Source organism: Mustela erminea, chromosome 19, assembly GCF_009829155.1.
Source record: "Mustela erminea isolate mMusErm1 chromosome 19, mMusErm1.Pri, whole genome shotgun sequence".
NCBI classification, from domain to species: Eukaryota; Metazoa; Chordata; class Mammalia; order Carnivora; family Mustelidae; genus Mustela; species Mustela erminea.
In genome coordinates this window covers 2,900,891-2,917,877 of record NC_045632.1, presented here as the reverse complement: position 1 = coordinate 2,917,877, position 16,987 = coordinate 2,900,891, and the positions used below count along the sequence as shown (strand labels likewise).

General features: G+C 47.9%; 1 protein-coding gene across 1 annotated transcript; it reads left to right on the top strand.

Annotated features, from left to right (window-relative positions):
• The first annotated feature begins 7,406 nt into the window (after positions 1-7,406).
• Positions 7,407-16,614, top strand: LOC116579972 (insulin growth factor-like family member 2). Its single transcript, XM_032325974.1, has 6 exons — positions 7,407-7,469; positions 7,977-8,037; positions 8,258-8,461; positions 15,135-15,188; positions 15,336-15,585; positions 15,768-16,614. The coding sequence occupies exons 3-6, from the start codon at positions 8,332-8,334 to the stop codon at positions 15,799-15,801; spliced, it is 468 nt and encodes a 155-aa protein (XP_032181865.1). The 5' UTR covers positions 7,407-7,469; positions 7,977-8,037; positions 8,258-8,331; the 3' UTR covers positions 15,802-16,614.
• Positions 16,615-16,987: the final 373 nt, after the last annotated feature.

The following is a 16,987-nucleotide window of genomic DNA, read 5'->3' as shown; positions in this document are numbered from 1 at the left end:
TTCTTATAATAATTCTCAGATGTTATTTGCCTATTATTTTCCTCAGAGTGCAGTGAGGTTTTTCAGAGGCTATGTGATACGTGATGGTGTCATTGCTTTGATAATGAAATGGATTTATTATTGCTATTTCAAAATGAATAAATACATCTTTAAAAACTTTGTCTAAACTTCTGTAAGGTAAATATGGCTAGCCATCCAGTGGCATGCTGGTGCCAGCCCCTAGCGACCCACAGACCTGACTGTTAAAGTTTAGGGATCATGTGAGCCAGGTGTTGAACTTTGATAGCTTGAGGGGCGCCTGGGTGGCTCAGACGTTACACATCTGCCTTCAGTTCAGGTCATGATCCCAGGGTCCTGGGATCGAGTCCTGTATCAGGCTTCCTGCTCAGCAAGGAGTCTGCTTCTCCCTCTCCCACTCCCCCTGCTTGTGTTTCTTCTCTCTTGGGGTCTCTTTCTCTGTCAAATAAATAAATAAAATCTTAAAAAAAAATTAAACTTTGGTAGCTTGAGATGGGTCACAGTGGGAGTATTTACACCATGGAAACACTGGGTCACCAGGTTACTTTTCCTTCAGACAGCTGGTTTACCAGTACACCACCCTGTATACAGCCTGAATAAATGAAAACTCTTTGGGGGCCTTCAATTATTTTTTTAAGAGTATGAATGAGAAAAAAAAAAAAAAGAGTATGAATGAGTTCAGAACCACTGGTCTGTCTAAAAACCGGGCCCTCCCTAACCTACCCTGAGGTGCCCTCTGGTGGTAGAAATTAGCGTGGATGTGACGATCCACACTCTCAAACCTACATCCCCGAAGTGTGTGTGTGTGTGTGTGTGTGTGTGTGTGTGTGTGTGTTTGGTTGTGAAGAAATAGTAACATAGAAAGGTCACATCGGTTAGATATTTTTGATGGGTTGATTTTACATTTTAAGATTTTTTTTAAAGATTTTTTTTTTTGACAGATAGAGATCACAGGTAGGCAGAGAGAGAGAGAGAGAGAGAGAGAGAAGGAAGCAGGTTCCCTGCCGAGCAGAGAGCCCGATTTTAAGATTTTTAAAAAGTAATCTCTACGCCCAATGTGGGGCTCGAACTCACAAACCCGAGATCAAGAGTCACACACGCTCCACGGACTGAGCCAGCCAGGTGCCCCTGGTCTTCAACTGTAATTATCAATTCATTGATAATGAATTGGGGACTGCTACAAGCTATTTCACATCACCTAACTCCATTCTCACATCTATCCTGGGCGTAAATATTGGTACCTTACTTTTGTTTCCTGAGCCGTCTGAGGACGAGTGGCTGGTGTCACGCCTCATCGCCTCGCCTCTGCGTCTCCAGCGTGGGACTGCTGGAAACACGGGCGCCACTCCTACCTATGTGTACTTGTGACTTGTCTCCTACCTCTTCCGCAGCTCCAGTCTCTTTCCACCCTAATCTTGCCCAGGCCCCTCTTTCTCTCAGCCTATCCATCACAGAATATTCCACCGGAGCCCTTGCTCTCGCCTTTGGAACGGGCCAGCACCGCACAGCCCGGTTTAAAGAACTCAGGAGAGAGGCAGCTGTTAGAAACTTTGAACCCGGGGTGCCTGGGTGGTTCAGTGGGTTAAGCTGCTGCCTTCGGCTCAGGTCATGATCCCAGGGTCCTGGGATCGAGCCCCACGTCGGGCTCTCTGCTCAGCGGGGAGCCTGCTTCCTCCCCTCTCTCTCTGCCTGCCTCTCTGTCTGCTTGTGATCTCTGTCTGTCAAATAAATTTTTAAAATCTTTAAAAAAAAAAAAAAGAAAAAAGAAACTTTGAACCCGGCAGGGGGAATCGCCTGTGTGTCCATCCTCCCTCGGAAGCCCTCACTGTCCACTAGGACCTCAGGCTTTGTCTCTGGGTGGGCCTGGGATGAGCTCTTCTTCCACTGTGATAAGCGGTCAGAGCTCTGTGCTCTAAGGACCCAGGGGCGGAGGGTCCCAGCTCTAGTTCTGGCCCCATTCACCCTGCCACTGGGGGAGCGGAGGGCGCAGCAAAGCTGGAATTGCATAGAGAGGTGAGGCCTCCCTGAGGCTGCACTGGGCACCCCACACTTGGGTGGAAGAGAGGACATCCCTTCTGAGCTGGAGTCTCATTGGGTTGAGGTCAGGGACAGTGAGGTGACAGGTCACTGCCTGGGGAGGGCCAACGCTTCACTTCCATGAGGCAACACAGGGCTCTGGGCTCTGGGGAGGCCCCAGTACTAGAGGCTTTTAGCACTTGGGCTACGAGGGGCGGGCTTCCTCACCTCTGCCCTGGGTCCCTCTTGTGGATGGTGGTCTTGCTTTCCTCCCAGAGCATCAGGAAGCTCTCTGGGAGACACACGGCCTCAGGGCTGATCTGGTTAAGGTTTTCCTGCTTGAGCCCTGTCCTACCCAGCTCCAGAGAGACCTGGTCTCCAGCAGGGGCCTCCCAGAGAATACAGCACGGACAGGACAGTGGACCCAGGAAGAGGGTCCATGGAGTCTGCCCCGGTTCCTACAAGGACAGAAACCTTCTTGCTGCTCTCTGAGTGGCTGTCCTCCTCTGGCCCTAGGTTAGGGCCAGTTGCTGGACACAGTCGGTGTAAGATCCTCGGATGAAGAAGGGTCCCCTGGCTACAATCACAGCCCATTTCAATGCGGCCTCACGCGCCCAAGCTCAGTGGGATGTCAGTGCGGCTCCAGCGGACACTGCTCTGGCTGAATGCACCCTTGCTGTCATATTATGCTCTGTGTTCGCTCCCAGCCGTGTTGGCCCCCCTCTTAGGGCCTCCAGCAAGGAGTTCAAACCGAGATGCCTCCCTGCCTTAAAGTCAGTGTCCCAGAAAATCAGGGTCTTGGAGAGAAAAGGTTTCTCTCTCCTGTTTACCTGTGGCCTGAAAGGTCTGAGACCCAGGCCCACTCCTGCGGACCCTCTGCTTCTCCAGTTGGAGAATCAGCAGTGGGTCTGGAAGACACCCCTCACCCACCTGCCCACGTGGGTGTGCCCTTAGGCTGTGGCACCCTCCAACCATTCAGCCAGAACTCAGAGCCCTCACCACTTGCTAGTAGTACCATCCACCTCCATGTAATAAAGAGGAAGACTCCACTTTTGATGTTAGATCCTGGCAGCTTCAGCCTCACACCCCCGCTTCTGCTGCACATGTGCAGACCTATCAGAGAGCCAACACACTCCCTCACTGGGTACCAACAGGAGGTTCCAACCACAAAAACCCACCCCACATCCAGGAACCCTCACTGACCCCAAGTCCCAGCCCAGAGGAAGACCAAAACCAACCTTTACCTCATCTCACGCCTGGACTGTTCAGTGGGTTAAGCATCTGCCTTTGCTTCAGGTCATGATCCCAGAGTCCTGGATGGAGCCCTGAGTCTGCTGGAGAGTCGCCCTCTGCCCCTCTGCCCACTTGTGCTCTCTCACTCTCTCTTAAATAAATAAAACCCTGAAAAAAAAATATATAGCGTGTAAAATACATTAAAAATATATATTGTATGTATACATACAAGTACATAAAATACATATATATTGTATGTATATATTATATGTATGTATATAAAATTCCTGGGCAGGGGCTGTCCAGCCTCCCAACAGGAGACACTAGACACTCATAAAATATTTCATAACCAGCTGCCTCCTTGTCCCCCATCCTGGCCCTGACCCCCCTGGTTGTCACTGTCCAGGGACAAGTTGATCATCTGTACTGGTCCCAGAGCTCTGTGAAGACAAGGACTAGGGCTGCTGTGGCTAATGCCATGTACCCAGCTGTTAGGGACTCTGTCTCTTTCCACTCGGGATGCTTAGTGTCTCAGAGGAACAAGGAGTATTTTCCAACCCCTATCCTGGGGTTGGGGGTCTTCTCTCACCCTGGGTCCCAGGATATAAGGAGGACCCCGGATGGAGGACCCACTGCAGGTCACAGACATGGGCTGGACTATCACTCCCGGCCACCTCCCGAAGTGCAGGGCCAACCCCTCCAGAAAAGACAGGGAAGTCCAACCCTCAGACACCCCTGGACAGGCCCCTAGTGAGTGTTCTCACAACTCCTGGGGACTGCTGGCAGATCTGTACTTTTGGAAGGTGAAACAGAAAAGGACATTCCCCTTCCTTCCATCGCTGCCCCCCCACCCCGGCTTCCCACTTTGCTCCAGGAGGAAGTAGCCAACTCCCTCCTGGCACATGAGAGCATTATTTCCACACTCACTCACAAGGTCCTCCCCCCCGACCAAGGTGAAAAGCAGGAAGTACCTCTTCATACCCTCTTGTACAAGAATATTCATAGCAGAATTATTTCTAATAGGCTCAAACTGGAAACGACCTACACGTCTATCACCTGATGACCGGGTGTTTTGTGGGTCTCAGCCTCCGACAGTAACGGTACCCGCTAGGAATGCCAGAGGTGCTCACCTGGGTCCATACATGTGTGTGGTGAGGGGAGGCGGTGAGCCCCCACAGGCATGTCCCCAACTGGAGCCAATGTTGTGGCTGGACCCGCCTTAGCGGTTCTTCTTACAAACACGGGGCACCCTTAGCAAAAACCACCAGGGGACTTTGAATAAGACTGATCACTTGCCAAGTCCTGGAGGGCACACGGCATGCCTGGGACCATAGAGTGAGGTCCCAGTTATTGAGGGAGGGAAGGCGCATGCGCCCAGGGGCTCCGCCTCTGTTAGGGGCTGAGGCTGGAGTGTCTAGGGTTTCACTGGTTCACTCTTCATTGGCAAATTTAAAGCCTAAGAGCAGGAGGGCCCCTCAAGCAGCCGACCATCCCGGACTTTCCGAAGGGCAACTCCATGGTTGGGGGTAGTCTCCTTTCTTATCTGGTCATTTTTTCCCTCTGAAATTCCGTATTTCTAATTCCATCCTCCCACACAGAAACCATGGCTCCTCCCAAGACATCAGTAGATGTCGCCAAGTGCTCAGTCCTACACACAAAACGATTATGCCATAGGAAGATTTTTGTTTGGACAGAGTCGGAATCACTGACCTTTCTCATATGTCATCATAAGGCACTTGCTACCACTTTAAGCTTATTACCCTGTATTTTCTAATACTTGTGTTGCTTTTCCTTTGGCATCATTCCCATCCAACTCAATTAATGACGTTTTGAATGACGTGAGCTGGGATCTAAATATTTTCTTTCAATCACACTGGCCCATTGGCCAATGCCAATTGATTGGCCCGTGGGGCACAAACACTGAGGCCAGCCCTGAGTTTAGGATTCCAGGAGAGACGAATTTTTTTTCTTCCTAGGGCAGGGGATTCCTGTCTGGTCCTCGCTCAGTGCAGCCCGCCCCATGCCCCATGCCTGCCAGGGGGCAAAGAAGCTGCGTCTTCCCCCCACCCCGGGCAGGCGGAGACAGGCGGGACCCCCGCTCAGCGCTGACACCGCCCTCCCTGTGCAGTTGTGAGTGTCCAGTTCCCTGTCCCACAGCCTGGTGAGGCCGATGCAAGAACCCCGAGCCTTGTGATGAAGACGGGGTCTTACTCAGTAAAACCAGGAGATCACGGTATCTTGAAGTTTGTTCATGGGTGGGGAGAGTGTGCATACCTTGTCACCTCTGGAGCAGAGGAGGCACCACACGTCTACATTTCTGACACCTCCCAAACCTTCAAGCTCCCAGGATGACAGTCTATGTAAAATGGCAAAATTTATGAAGGGCCTTGTGTCTTCTGTCTTCTGTCTTGTGTCTCCTTGTGTGATCTGCCAAGAAAAGGGCTTTAGTCATGAAAAACGTGTCAGAGATGTGTCCCCAGCGCCAGCCTGGGGATGGTGCCTACTGAATTTGGCTGTAGGGGTAAGTGCCAGGGCCCTGGGCACCTTCCACAGCAAACTCATCTCTCATGATTGTCCAGAATCAGAGAAAAGGGACCTGTCACTCTACACAGGATAGATTCAGGCTGGGTGCCTCTTGTCTCCAAACAACACACCATGTCCCGGATCTAGTCAACAGCAGACCCCACTTGCCAGGCTCATTTACAAAGCAGAATCCGGCAGCCAGTCACCCAGTCACCCAGTCCTCTGTCTGCTGACACTGAAGAGGGACAGAGAAAGTGAGCGAGAGAGAAGGAGAGAGACAGAGACGGAGGGACAGACAGAACGTAGGCAGGGCAGTGGAAAAGAGAGACCCGAGAAGGACGCGCTCCCCTACCGCCCCACATTGGCCTTTTCTGACCTGCCCTCTCCAGGTTCTGTACCCCAGAGCAGCCTTCTCCTGGCTGTGCATCTCCCCGTGTCAGCCGGTGATAGCACCCCTTGAGTTGGTTATGAGTGATACTGTTTTTATTTTTTTATTTTCTAAAGATTTTATTTTACTTATTTGAGAGAGAGCATGAGCTGGAGGGAAAGGCAGATGGAGAGGGAGAGGCAGGCTCCCCTGCTGAGCATGGAGTCCGACACAGGTCTTTTCCAGGACCCTGGTATCATGACCCGAGCTGAAGGCAGATGCTTAACTGACTGAGACACCCAGACTACTTTCTGACCGATTTTCAGAAAACCAGTGATATGTGGAGGAGATACACCCTGAACACAGTGCTTTCATCCATCCACCCATTCTTTCACTCATTATTCCCTGAGCACCTGCTCTGCCACCAGCCCTGTGCTAGTCGGGGACACAGTAGTGACTTAACCCCAGCCCTGCCCTTCAGTTCTTGTGTCCAGTGGGGGACATAAGACCAGCCCAGACAACAGTGACCCATAGTGAGTAGGGTTGGGAAGGAGGGCCAGAGACATCCAGGATGGCTTCCTGGAGGAAGGGACATCTGAGCTATGACTTTAAGAGTGAGCAAGAACCCTATTTCAGTGGGGCCCAGGCCTAGGAGGGCTGAGAGCAGGACCAGTCACCCTCTGGGCCTCAGTGAGGATTTTGGACTTAACTTCACAGGGTCCTTAGCAGGGATGGATGTGGTGAGGTTTCAGACTGTGGGAGATCCCTTGTGTCTGTCTCCTGCGAGGAGGGTGGACGGGAGGATTGAGACAGGAGGCAGGAAACCAGGGAGGAGGCTTCTGAAGCAGAAACAATTGTGCAATTACCACCGTCCTGCCCAAGGGTGGGGGACAGCACGTTCCCCTCCCAGCCCCACTCTCCCCTGCTCATCAGGCGTCCCCTCTCCTCAGCTTGTTGCAAGGGAAAGAAGTGTTTAACTGTGGGTCAGGACACGGAGTCTGGATGTAAAAGGAGTGAGTTTCTCATGACGGGTATTTTTAAAATGTTAAGAGAATAGACTAGAAATAGAAATGTATCTTGACCATTACAGGGTATGAAACTTTCTTTTGGATTGTAAGCCATGCAATGACGTAGTGTCTATTTTTCCTAGTGAGTCGCACACAGATGGTTAAGAAGTGTGGGGACACCAGAGGCTCCCGGCACAAGCTTGCTCTCCTTTCCTAACAGCCACTGACTTGCTGCCCCATCACTTCCAAAAAATGCATTCAGCTCTCACAGTCCTGGTCCCAGGTGTTTCCTTGGGAGGCTGAAGGTAGGTTCAACATGACTGTGGGTCTTCACACCCCTCCCCTTTTAGCAGCTCAGCCTCCTCTGTTGTCATGGAAGTCCAGTAGGTTCCCTAGGTGGGGTAGAGGTGTCTATCAGAGTCCCAGGATCAAGTCCCAGCCCCAGCTCTGTGGCTGCTCTGCCCACAACTGCTCTGGAGTCGAGATTCGAGAACCGTGGTGCCCAGGATCTTTGGTAAGGATCCACGGGGCACTCCCCCCAAGCTTCTGTCTTGCCGCATCCCAAATGGACCCCTGAACCTCAAATGTAATCACCCCCAGGCCAGCTCTGGCTGCAGCTCAGTCTCCCCCTGACCGGCAACTATTAGACCCGACCCATCCCGGAGCCCTTCCTGCCACCCTGAGTCCGTATCAACATCCACTCTGCGCTGCGGCCCACGCTGAATGCAGCTCAGTGACGTCATCTGGCGTACCCCGGTGCTGACTGGATGCTTATGCTCTCTCCATCATTCTCATGTCCCTCTGCTCCTCAGCTGCTGCCTCCCATTCCGAACTCCTGGGCTCAGGCTCGGAAGGAATCGCAAGTGAGAGCAGGTGGAGTGTGGAGGGAGGAGACGGCACCGTGGATGGAGGTGGGGGCTCCAGAGATCCTAGGCCAATCCTTGGAATCCAACCCAGCTCTGACTCCCCCGGATACTGGACTGTGGGGGTAGCTGCGGGTGCTCAGTTATAGAGAGGCCGACAGACCTCCTGGAGCGCTGGTGAGGGGGCCTGCCTCTGTGGTTCCAACTGCACCTTCTGCCTCTGCTTCCAGCACTGCTTCCAGCACTGCTTCCCCAAGTCCTTGAGCTCTCAGCTCGGGCAGCTGGGAGGTGTCAGATCCCAGACATGAAGCGCAACTGCGCCAGGATCTGTGTCCAAGTTAGGGACGCAGTCCAGTCCAGGCTCAGGGAGGAAGGAGAAGCGGATGGAGTTTTGTCATCTATGGTGCATCCGGACGAGCAAGCCTGCTGCGTTGGTAACACTTCCTTTTGGGCGGCTACGCCTCTCTCACCCCCTTCCCTGGACTCCCTTCCCCTCCTCTCGCTCTTCTTCTTCCAGAATTGCTTTTTATCTGAGCCACCCTAGGATTGGAGCCAGAGGCCACCCCATTCCCATTTAACAGCTGCTCCTCCTCCCCTCCTACACCGACCCCTGGCAACCTGCAGTCTGCATTCCGTCTCCATGGGTTTCCTATTATTTTAGACATTTCGTATGAAGGGAATCAGTCCTACCATATGTGACCTTTTACATTACATGACTTCCTCCCTTCGTAGAGCTGAATAATATTCCATGGTGCGTATATCCCACAACTGGTTTATCCACTCGTCTGTTAACGGATCTTGGGGCTGTTCCCATCTTTTGGCCACTGGGAACAGTGCTGTTATGGACATGTGTATACCTGCATGTGGGTACCCGTTCTCAGTTCTGAATTGCTGAGTCAAACGGTAATTCTATGTTTGACTCTTTGAGGAACTGCCTAACTATTTTCCACGGCTGCTAAACCACTTTATGTTCCTGTAGGCAACATAGGAGGTTCGGATTTCTCCACCTCCTCTCCAATCCTTGCTATTTTCCACTTTTCTTTTTGTTACAGTCATCCTAGGGACTGTGAAGTGCTATCTTGTAGTTTTAATTTGCATTCCCTTAGTGAACAATGACGAGCATCTCTTCGTGTGCTGACTCACTGTCTCTACATCCTTTTTGGAGAAGCGTCCACCCAGAAACTTTTCCATTTTTATCTATCTATCTATTTATTTATTTACTTTTCCACTTTTAAATTGGAGTGTTCTTTCGTTATTGAGTTGTAAGAGTTTTTCAACATACTCATACTTTTCGTGTCCTTGATATTTTTGTGGGCAGTACATAGGTTTTTAATTTTGATAAATTCTATTTTTTCCTTTGTCTCTTGTGCTTTTGATGTCATAGATAAAAAAATACTTGCCTAAACCAAGGTCCTTATGATTTATTCCACTGTTTTCTGCCAAGAGTTTTATAGCATTAACTCTTACATTTCGGTCTATGATCCATTTGAAGTTCATCTTTGTGTACGGTATGTGCAAGGGATGCCTCTTTTTCTCCTTCTTCCGTCCTTCTCTACGTCCGTCTTAGTCTCCTTCTGCATACAGACACCCACTTTTCCCAGCACCATTTGTTGAAAATATTATTCTTTTCTCTATTTAATTGTCATAGCACTTTTGTTGGAATTTAATTGACCATAAATATACGGATTTATTTCTGAACTGTTGATTCTGTCCATTGATCTATATGTGCGCATCTCTTGGGTCAGTACTACACTGAATTAACTACTGAGGCTTTGTAGTAAGCTTTGGAATCATGGAGCATCCGTTCAACAACTTTGTTCCTCTTTGCCTTCGCTATTCTGGGTCCCTTGCATTCCAGCATGAATTTTAGGATCACTTGTTAATTTCTGCAAAGCAGCCAGCTGGGAGTTTGATAGGGATGGCATTGAATTTGTAGGTCAACTTGGGGGCACCAGCATCTTCACAATATTGCTTTTTAATTTGTGGATATGGACGTCGTTCAATTTATTTACATGTTCTTTAAATCCTTTCAACAGTTTCATCGTTTTCCATGTATGCATTCTGCACTTCCTCTGTTAAACTTGTTTACAAGTATTTTATTATTGTTGGTACTGTTGTAAGCAGAATTATTTTCTTAATTTCAATGCCAGATGTTTCTTTGCAAGTGCATACAGTGGATTTTTATACGTTGGTCTTGCACCTTGCAAGCTTGCTTACTTTGTTAGGTCTATGGTGATCTTAGTAGCTTCCTTAAGCATTTTTAATGTACAAGATGATCAATCATTTGCAAATAGAAATAGTTTTACATCTTCTTTTCCAATCAGATTTTTTTTTTTCCTTTCTTGCCCCATTTCTCTGGCTTGAACTTCTAGTGCTGTGTTAAATCAAGTGGTGAGAGTGGATGTACTTCCCTCTTCCTGATGTTGGGGGGGGGCACTAAGTCTTTTGCCATTACAGTGAGCTGTAGGGTTTCTTTTCTTTCTTTCTTTTTTTAAATATATATATATATTTTTTTAAGATTTTCTTTATTTACTTGAAAGAGAGAGAATGAGAGAGAAAATAAGACAGGAGAAGGCCAAGGCGCCTGGGTGGCTCAGTGGGTTAAGCCTCTGCCTTCGGCTCAGGTCATGTCCTGGGATCGAGCCCCGCATCGGGCTCTCTGCTCAGCAGGGAGCCTGCTTCCTCCTCTCTCTCTCTGCCTGCCTTTCTGTCTACTTGTGATCTCTCTCTGTCCAATAAATAAATAAAATCTTAAAAAAAAAAAAAAAAGACAGGAGAAGGTCAGAGGGAGAAGCAGACTAGGGAGCCCGATGCGGGACTCCAGGATCATGACCTGAGCTGAAGGCAGAGGCTTAACCCACTGAACCACCCAGGCACCCCGCTGTGGGTTTTCTTGTAGATACCTTTGATCATGTTGAGGAAGCTCTCTTGATTCCCAGTTTATTCTTTGTTGTTCCCAGTTTGTTCCTTGTTGTTGTTTTAATCATGGAAGAATGCAGACTTTGTCAAATGCCTTTTCTGTATCATTTGATACAGAATCATAATCATATGTTTCCCCTAGCATATTCTACTAATAAGGTTTATTACATTGATTAATTTTCATATGCTGAACCAACCTTGCATTCCTGGGATAAATCCCACTTGGTCGTGGTGCAGAATTCTTTATATAAACGGTTGGATTTTGTTTGCTAGTTTTTTTGTTTTTGTTTTTTTTGTTGTTGTTGGTTTTTTTTTAAAGATTTTATTTATTTATCAGAGAGAGAGAGGGAGAGAGAGCGAGCACAGGCAGACAGAATGGCAGGCAGAGGCAGAGGGAGAAGCAGGCTCCCTGCTGAGCAAGGAGCCCGATGTGGGACTCGATCCCAGGACGCTGGGATCATGACCTGAGCCGAAGGCAGCTGCTTAACCAACTGAGCCACCCAGGCGCCCCTTGTTGTTTTTTTTTTTTGAGAATTTTTTTAGTTTCTATTCATAGGAGATGTTGGTCTATAGTTCTCTTGTGATATCTTTGTCTGGTTTTGATACTAGGGTAATATTGGCCTCATAATGTGAGCTGAAAAGTTCTGTTGTTTCTTTTTTTTTAAGTTTATGAATGCTTAGCATTAATTTAAGGATTCTTTTCTCTTGGGCACTTTCGCTAAAGGTTTGCCAATTTTGTTAATCTTTTCAAAGAATACACTTTTCATTTTATTGATTTTTGGGGTCTTTTTCCTACTCTCCCATTTCATTTGTTTTCTTTGATATCTTCACTATTTCCCTAGTTCTGCTCCTCTGGATTTATTTGCTCTTATTTTTCCAGTCAGAAGACTAAATTATTACTTTGAGAGGTTTCTTCTTCTATCACATAGATATTTATGTCTACAGAGTTCTCTGTCATCACTGCTGTAAGTTGTTTGCCATATGTTTTGATACACTGTGGTTTCATTTTCTTCTGTCTCAAACTGTTTTTGAATTTCCTTTGTGATTTTCTTTCTTGACCCACTGGTTATTTTACTTAGGAGCTGGGTTTTAAACTGCCACATATTTGTGAATCTCCCGAATTTCCTTCTGTTATTTCCCATTTAGCTCCACTGTGGTCAGAGAACATACTTTGTAGAACTTCAATCCTTTTATGTTATCGAGACTTTTCAAATGGCCTAGAATATGGCATATTTAGTAGAATGTCACATGCAAATTTAGGAAGAATGTCCATTTTGTTATTTTGAAGTGTTCTACAGATGTCTGTTAGTTTTAGTGGGTTTCTAGTGATTTTTCAAGTATTTTATATTCTTGATGACCATCTATCTGCCTTATTGTTCTCTTACTGAAAATGGGGGTGGTGAAGTCTCTGGCTATTATTGCTGAATTGTCTATCTTTTTTGTCTGTTTAGAACTTGAAACCCTTATTTGGGCTGTAAAGGGGAAGAAAAGTGATTAGTAATCATGGACATGATGCAAGAGGACTAATTCTTACAATTTCCCAGCAGCAGACCCAAACATATTTCCCCATATGCACATGACTAATACTCACTAAATTCCAATGACAATACTATATTATGCCTAAGTCACTGGTAAAGAACTGAACTATTGTGCCAAGTATTTTTAAATATTAAAAAAAAAAAAAAAAGCCAGAAGCCAGAAAAATCCCAAGGGCAGAAAGTATTTGGGAGGGGCGCCTGGGTGGCTCAGTGGGTTAAGCCTCTGCCTTCGGCTCAGGTCATGGTCTCACGGTCCCGGGATCGAGCCCCACTTCGGGCTCTCTGCTCAGTGGGGAGCCTGCTTCCTCCCCTCTCTCTGCCTGCCTCTGCCTACTTGTGACCTCTGTCAAATAAATAAACAAAATCTTAAAAAAAAAAAAAAAAAGAAAGTATTTGGGATTTTAAGCGCAATTTAAGGGGGAGTGGGACATGATAAAAAGCCACTGGTATTACTTTATCAATTCAATAGATGCATGTCAGAAACAGCTATTATCATAAAAGGTTTTCAGATCTTTCCCCGAAGGTTTATAAGCAGACCCCATCTAGTAAAAGTCCCTCCTCCCCTTTGCTTTTATTCCCCAAAATGATTTTGGCTGGTAGTTTCCCCTCTAGTACTGGATCATTTTTTATTTATTTTTTTTATTATTATTATTTTTTTAACATTAACTTTTTTTTTTTTTAAGATTTTATTTATTTGACAGACAGAGATCACAAGTAGGCAGAGAGGCAGGCAGAGAGAGAGGGAGGAGGAAGCAGGCTCCCTGCTGAGCAGAGAGCTCGATGCGGGGCTCTATCCCAGGACTCTGGGATCATGACCTGAGCCAAAGGCAGAGGCTTTAACCCACTGAGCCACGCAGGCGCCCCATGGATCATTTTTTAAAAAGATTGTATTTACTGGGGCACCTGGGTGGCTCAGTGGGCTAAAGCCTCTGCCTTTGGTTCAGGTCATGATCCCAGGGTCTTGGAATTGAGCCTGGCATCCGGCTCTCTGCTCGGCAGGGAACCTGCTTCCCCCACCCCCACCCCACTGTCTGCCTACTTGTGATCTCTGTCTGTCAAATAAATAAACAAAATCTTTAAAAAATAAAAATAATAAAAAATAAAAAGACTGTATCTATTTATTTGAGTGAGAAAGAGAAAAATAGAGAGGGTGCGAGTCAGGAGAGAGGCAGAGGGGAAAGGAGAGGGACAAGCAGACTCCATGCTGAGCGCGGTGCCTGATTCGGGGCTCCATGTGATAACCCATGAGATCATGACCCGAGCTGAAACCAAGAATCGGACGCTTAACTGACTGCGCCGCCCAGGAGCCCCTGCTATTTATTATTATTATTACAGTTATTATTAAATATTTTGTTTGTTTTAGAGAGAGAGAGAGTGTGGTGGGAGGAGCAGAGGGAGAGGGACAAGCAGACTTCATGCTGAGCGCAGAGCCCGAGGCGGGGCTCGGTCTCACAACCCTGAGATCATAACCTGAGCTGAAATCAAGAGTCAATGCTTAAATGACTGAGCACCCAGGCACCCTGTTATTATTAACATTATTATGTTCTGCCCTCTAGAAGCATGTGCTCTTTGGGTCCCCACAACAACCTCCTGAAAAGAAATTGCAACTGTAGTTCTCCTTTGGTTCCCTTCTAGAAGATCTGCTCTTCTGACAGATCATGGGACAGCTGTGAGGATGATTCCAAATAGTTTTCCACAGAGGAAACAAGGTGGTTTGGGACAGAATCTCTTGAAACATCTAAGGATAAGGTACCTGGGAAATAGAGAAATACCAGGTGTTTCGTCAGGGAGAAAGCTTGAAATAAACAGAGAGAGCCCCCCACCCCCACCACGACTGCACCATATCTGATAATGCCCGGTCGTGCAGGAGCATTCCAGAGCCACAATATGGGGTGACGCTCACACCTGCCTTCACTATCTGATTGCAGTGAACCAGGAGGGGACTGAGGTTATGGAGTAATGGGACATTTTCCATGTACAAGTGCACAAGATGAAACCATACCCTTGCCTCCTGTTTTAACCACACAATCCCATTGTTACCTGCCTCTCTACATGCTTTCAAAATAAGGACAACTGTGGAGCATGAACTTGGTGAATCACTACTCCAGTCATATGACTGCATCATACAAACCCTGCATGCTCCACTCCTTCTTTCCCATCTCCTGTATCTCTCCAACTCCATCCAGAGTCACGGGGGCCCAGAAGCTACAACACAGATAAGGGGAGCTCCACCTCCAACACCTGTTCAAGCCCAGTCATACCCCCAAAGCAGCTCTGCACCTAAATTCTCTCCTTGTCAATCTCACCTCAGCTTCCTTCCTCTTCCTCTTCACCCTCTAGATATCTTTAACACCTGCCCCACCTCTCTCCCAACTGGGAAACTCCATTGCATTCTTAGAATCCTAATCTATGGCATCCCAAGAGTTTTTCCTTCATTCTCTGCCCTTAAAGGGTCCAGGCTGCTCAGGCCCAGCGATCTGGACTCTCACCTGCTTCAGGAGCTAGAGGCTATGCTGAGACGGCCCCAAACCCAAGCCTATAGAGCAATTCTGGGTATAAGCCTTCCCCACCCCGGCCTGTCCTTCCCGAGATCAGTCAGCCCAGCGGCCGCACTCCAGCCCCATCTCAAACTCTTTTCCCGCTCCTCCAGCTCCTGTCTGCGTGTTGGTCTTCCTTCTCCTCCGGTGCTCAAGGACAGTCACAGGTGAGTACGAGGATGGGGGAAGAGTGAAGAGGGACAGGCTGCCCTTGGGAAGTGGGGTCATGGCTCACAGAGGCCATGGAGAGTCAGTGTCTGGTCCTCCTTGGGCTTACAGCAGCAATGTCTGCTCAGACGCCCCTACTGGCCCAGGGGCATGGCTGTGCCATTCGGCACCCAGATGTGGGGACCAGATCTACAACCCCTTGGAGCACTGCTGTCATGATGACACCATCCTGCCCCTGAGTTGGACCAATCTCTGTGGCCCCAACTGCATCTTCTGGCCCTGCTTTGAGCTCTGCTGTCCTGATTCCTTTGAGGAGGAGAAGTATGTTATAAAGTTGAAGGTTCTGGGTATAAATGTTCGATGCTATTCCTCCCCCATGTCTGGGGACCGTGAGAGGTAAGGACCTAGCCCCTGGCTATGGAATGGGGGTGGGGGTGGGGAGAGAGAAAGGGGGGGAGTTGCAATGTCCAGGCCCTTCCCCTTGGGGAAACCCTGCCACTTAATCTCCAGCTGTGACTCAACTCTTACATTTGTGTCCTTGCCTAAGCTTCGTTAATTTCTTGGCTCCTCCTTTGCAGCAGAAAGATGTTTTCTCCTTGGGAAAGATACTGAAGAAAATAAATTCCCACTATGGCGGCTCAGAAAGGAAGGCTGGGGCAGGCCTCAGAGTCTGCGCCGTGAAGACCCTGAGCTGACACCTTTGAGAGACCTTGTCTGCCTGCCAAGGGATGTTCTCAGCAGGCCCCATTTTATGGTCTTCCCATTGCCTCAGTCATTGCTCCTTGGCCTCCTGTCTTTCCACCTCATTCTGCCACCCTTGCTGGTATGCGTTAGCCCATCACCTTGGGGAGGTGCCCTGTATCAGAGGTACCCTTGATTCTTGACTTGCTCTATGAAACCCCTTTTGCGATTAAGTATCTACGGGTTTCTGTTGCAAAGATAATATGTTCTTCAGACTCTAACTCATCCAGAGAAGATCTCCTAGCAGTTACCGGACTTGCTTGTACTCCTGTATGGCCTCCCTAACTTAAGAGAGATGACAGATGGCAGTAGGCCCTGTGGGGCAACCCCTAGTTGCTGAGTTCATTACTGCTTCAAGTCACTAATGACCTGTCAGTATTTGCTTTATACATCTGGGTGCTCTGGTGTTAGGTGCAGAGCTATTCACGACAGTTCTATATTCTTGATGAAGTGACGCTTATCTTTATAGTATGACCTTCTTTGTCTCTTGTTATTTTTGGGGGGATTTGGGGGGCTTTTTGGTCTCTTCTACAGTTGACTTAAAGTCAAAATAGTCTGATATAAGTATAGCCACCCCTGCTCTCTGTCAGCTTCATTTGCGTGAAATTATCTATTTCAGGGGCACCTGGGTGGCTCAGTCGACCGAGTGTCTGACTCCTGTTCTAGCTTGGGTCATGATCTCAGGGTCATGAGGTTGAGCCCCGCATTGGGCTCCACGCTCAGCATGGAGTCTGCTTGAGATTCTCTCTCTCCTTCTGCCCCCTCCCCTCACTCATCCTCATGGACTTTCTCCCTCAAAATAAAATAATAATAAAAAATTATCTTTTTATGTGCCTCCCCTTTGAGCCTGCATGTGTCCTTAAAATTATTTTTAGTACTTTTGTCCATCAACCTTTACACTAGAGTTAAGTATTTTGTTGATAGCATATAGTTGGGGTCTGGTTTTATATCCACTCATCCACTCCACGCCTTTAGATTTCAAAATTAATCTCTTTATACTTAAAGTAATTCTTGACTACTCTGCCATCTTACTGTTTCATGGCTGATTTCTGGTTCC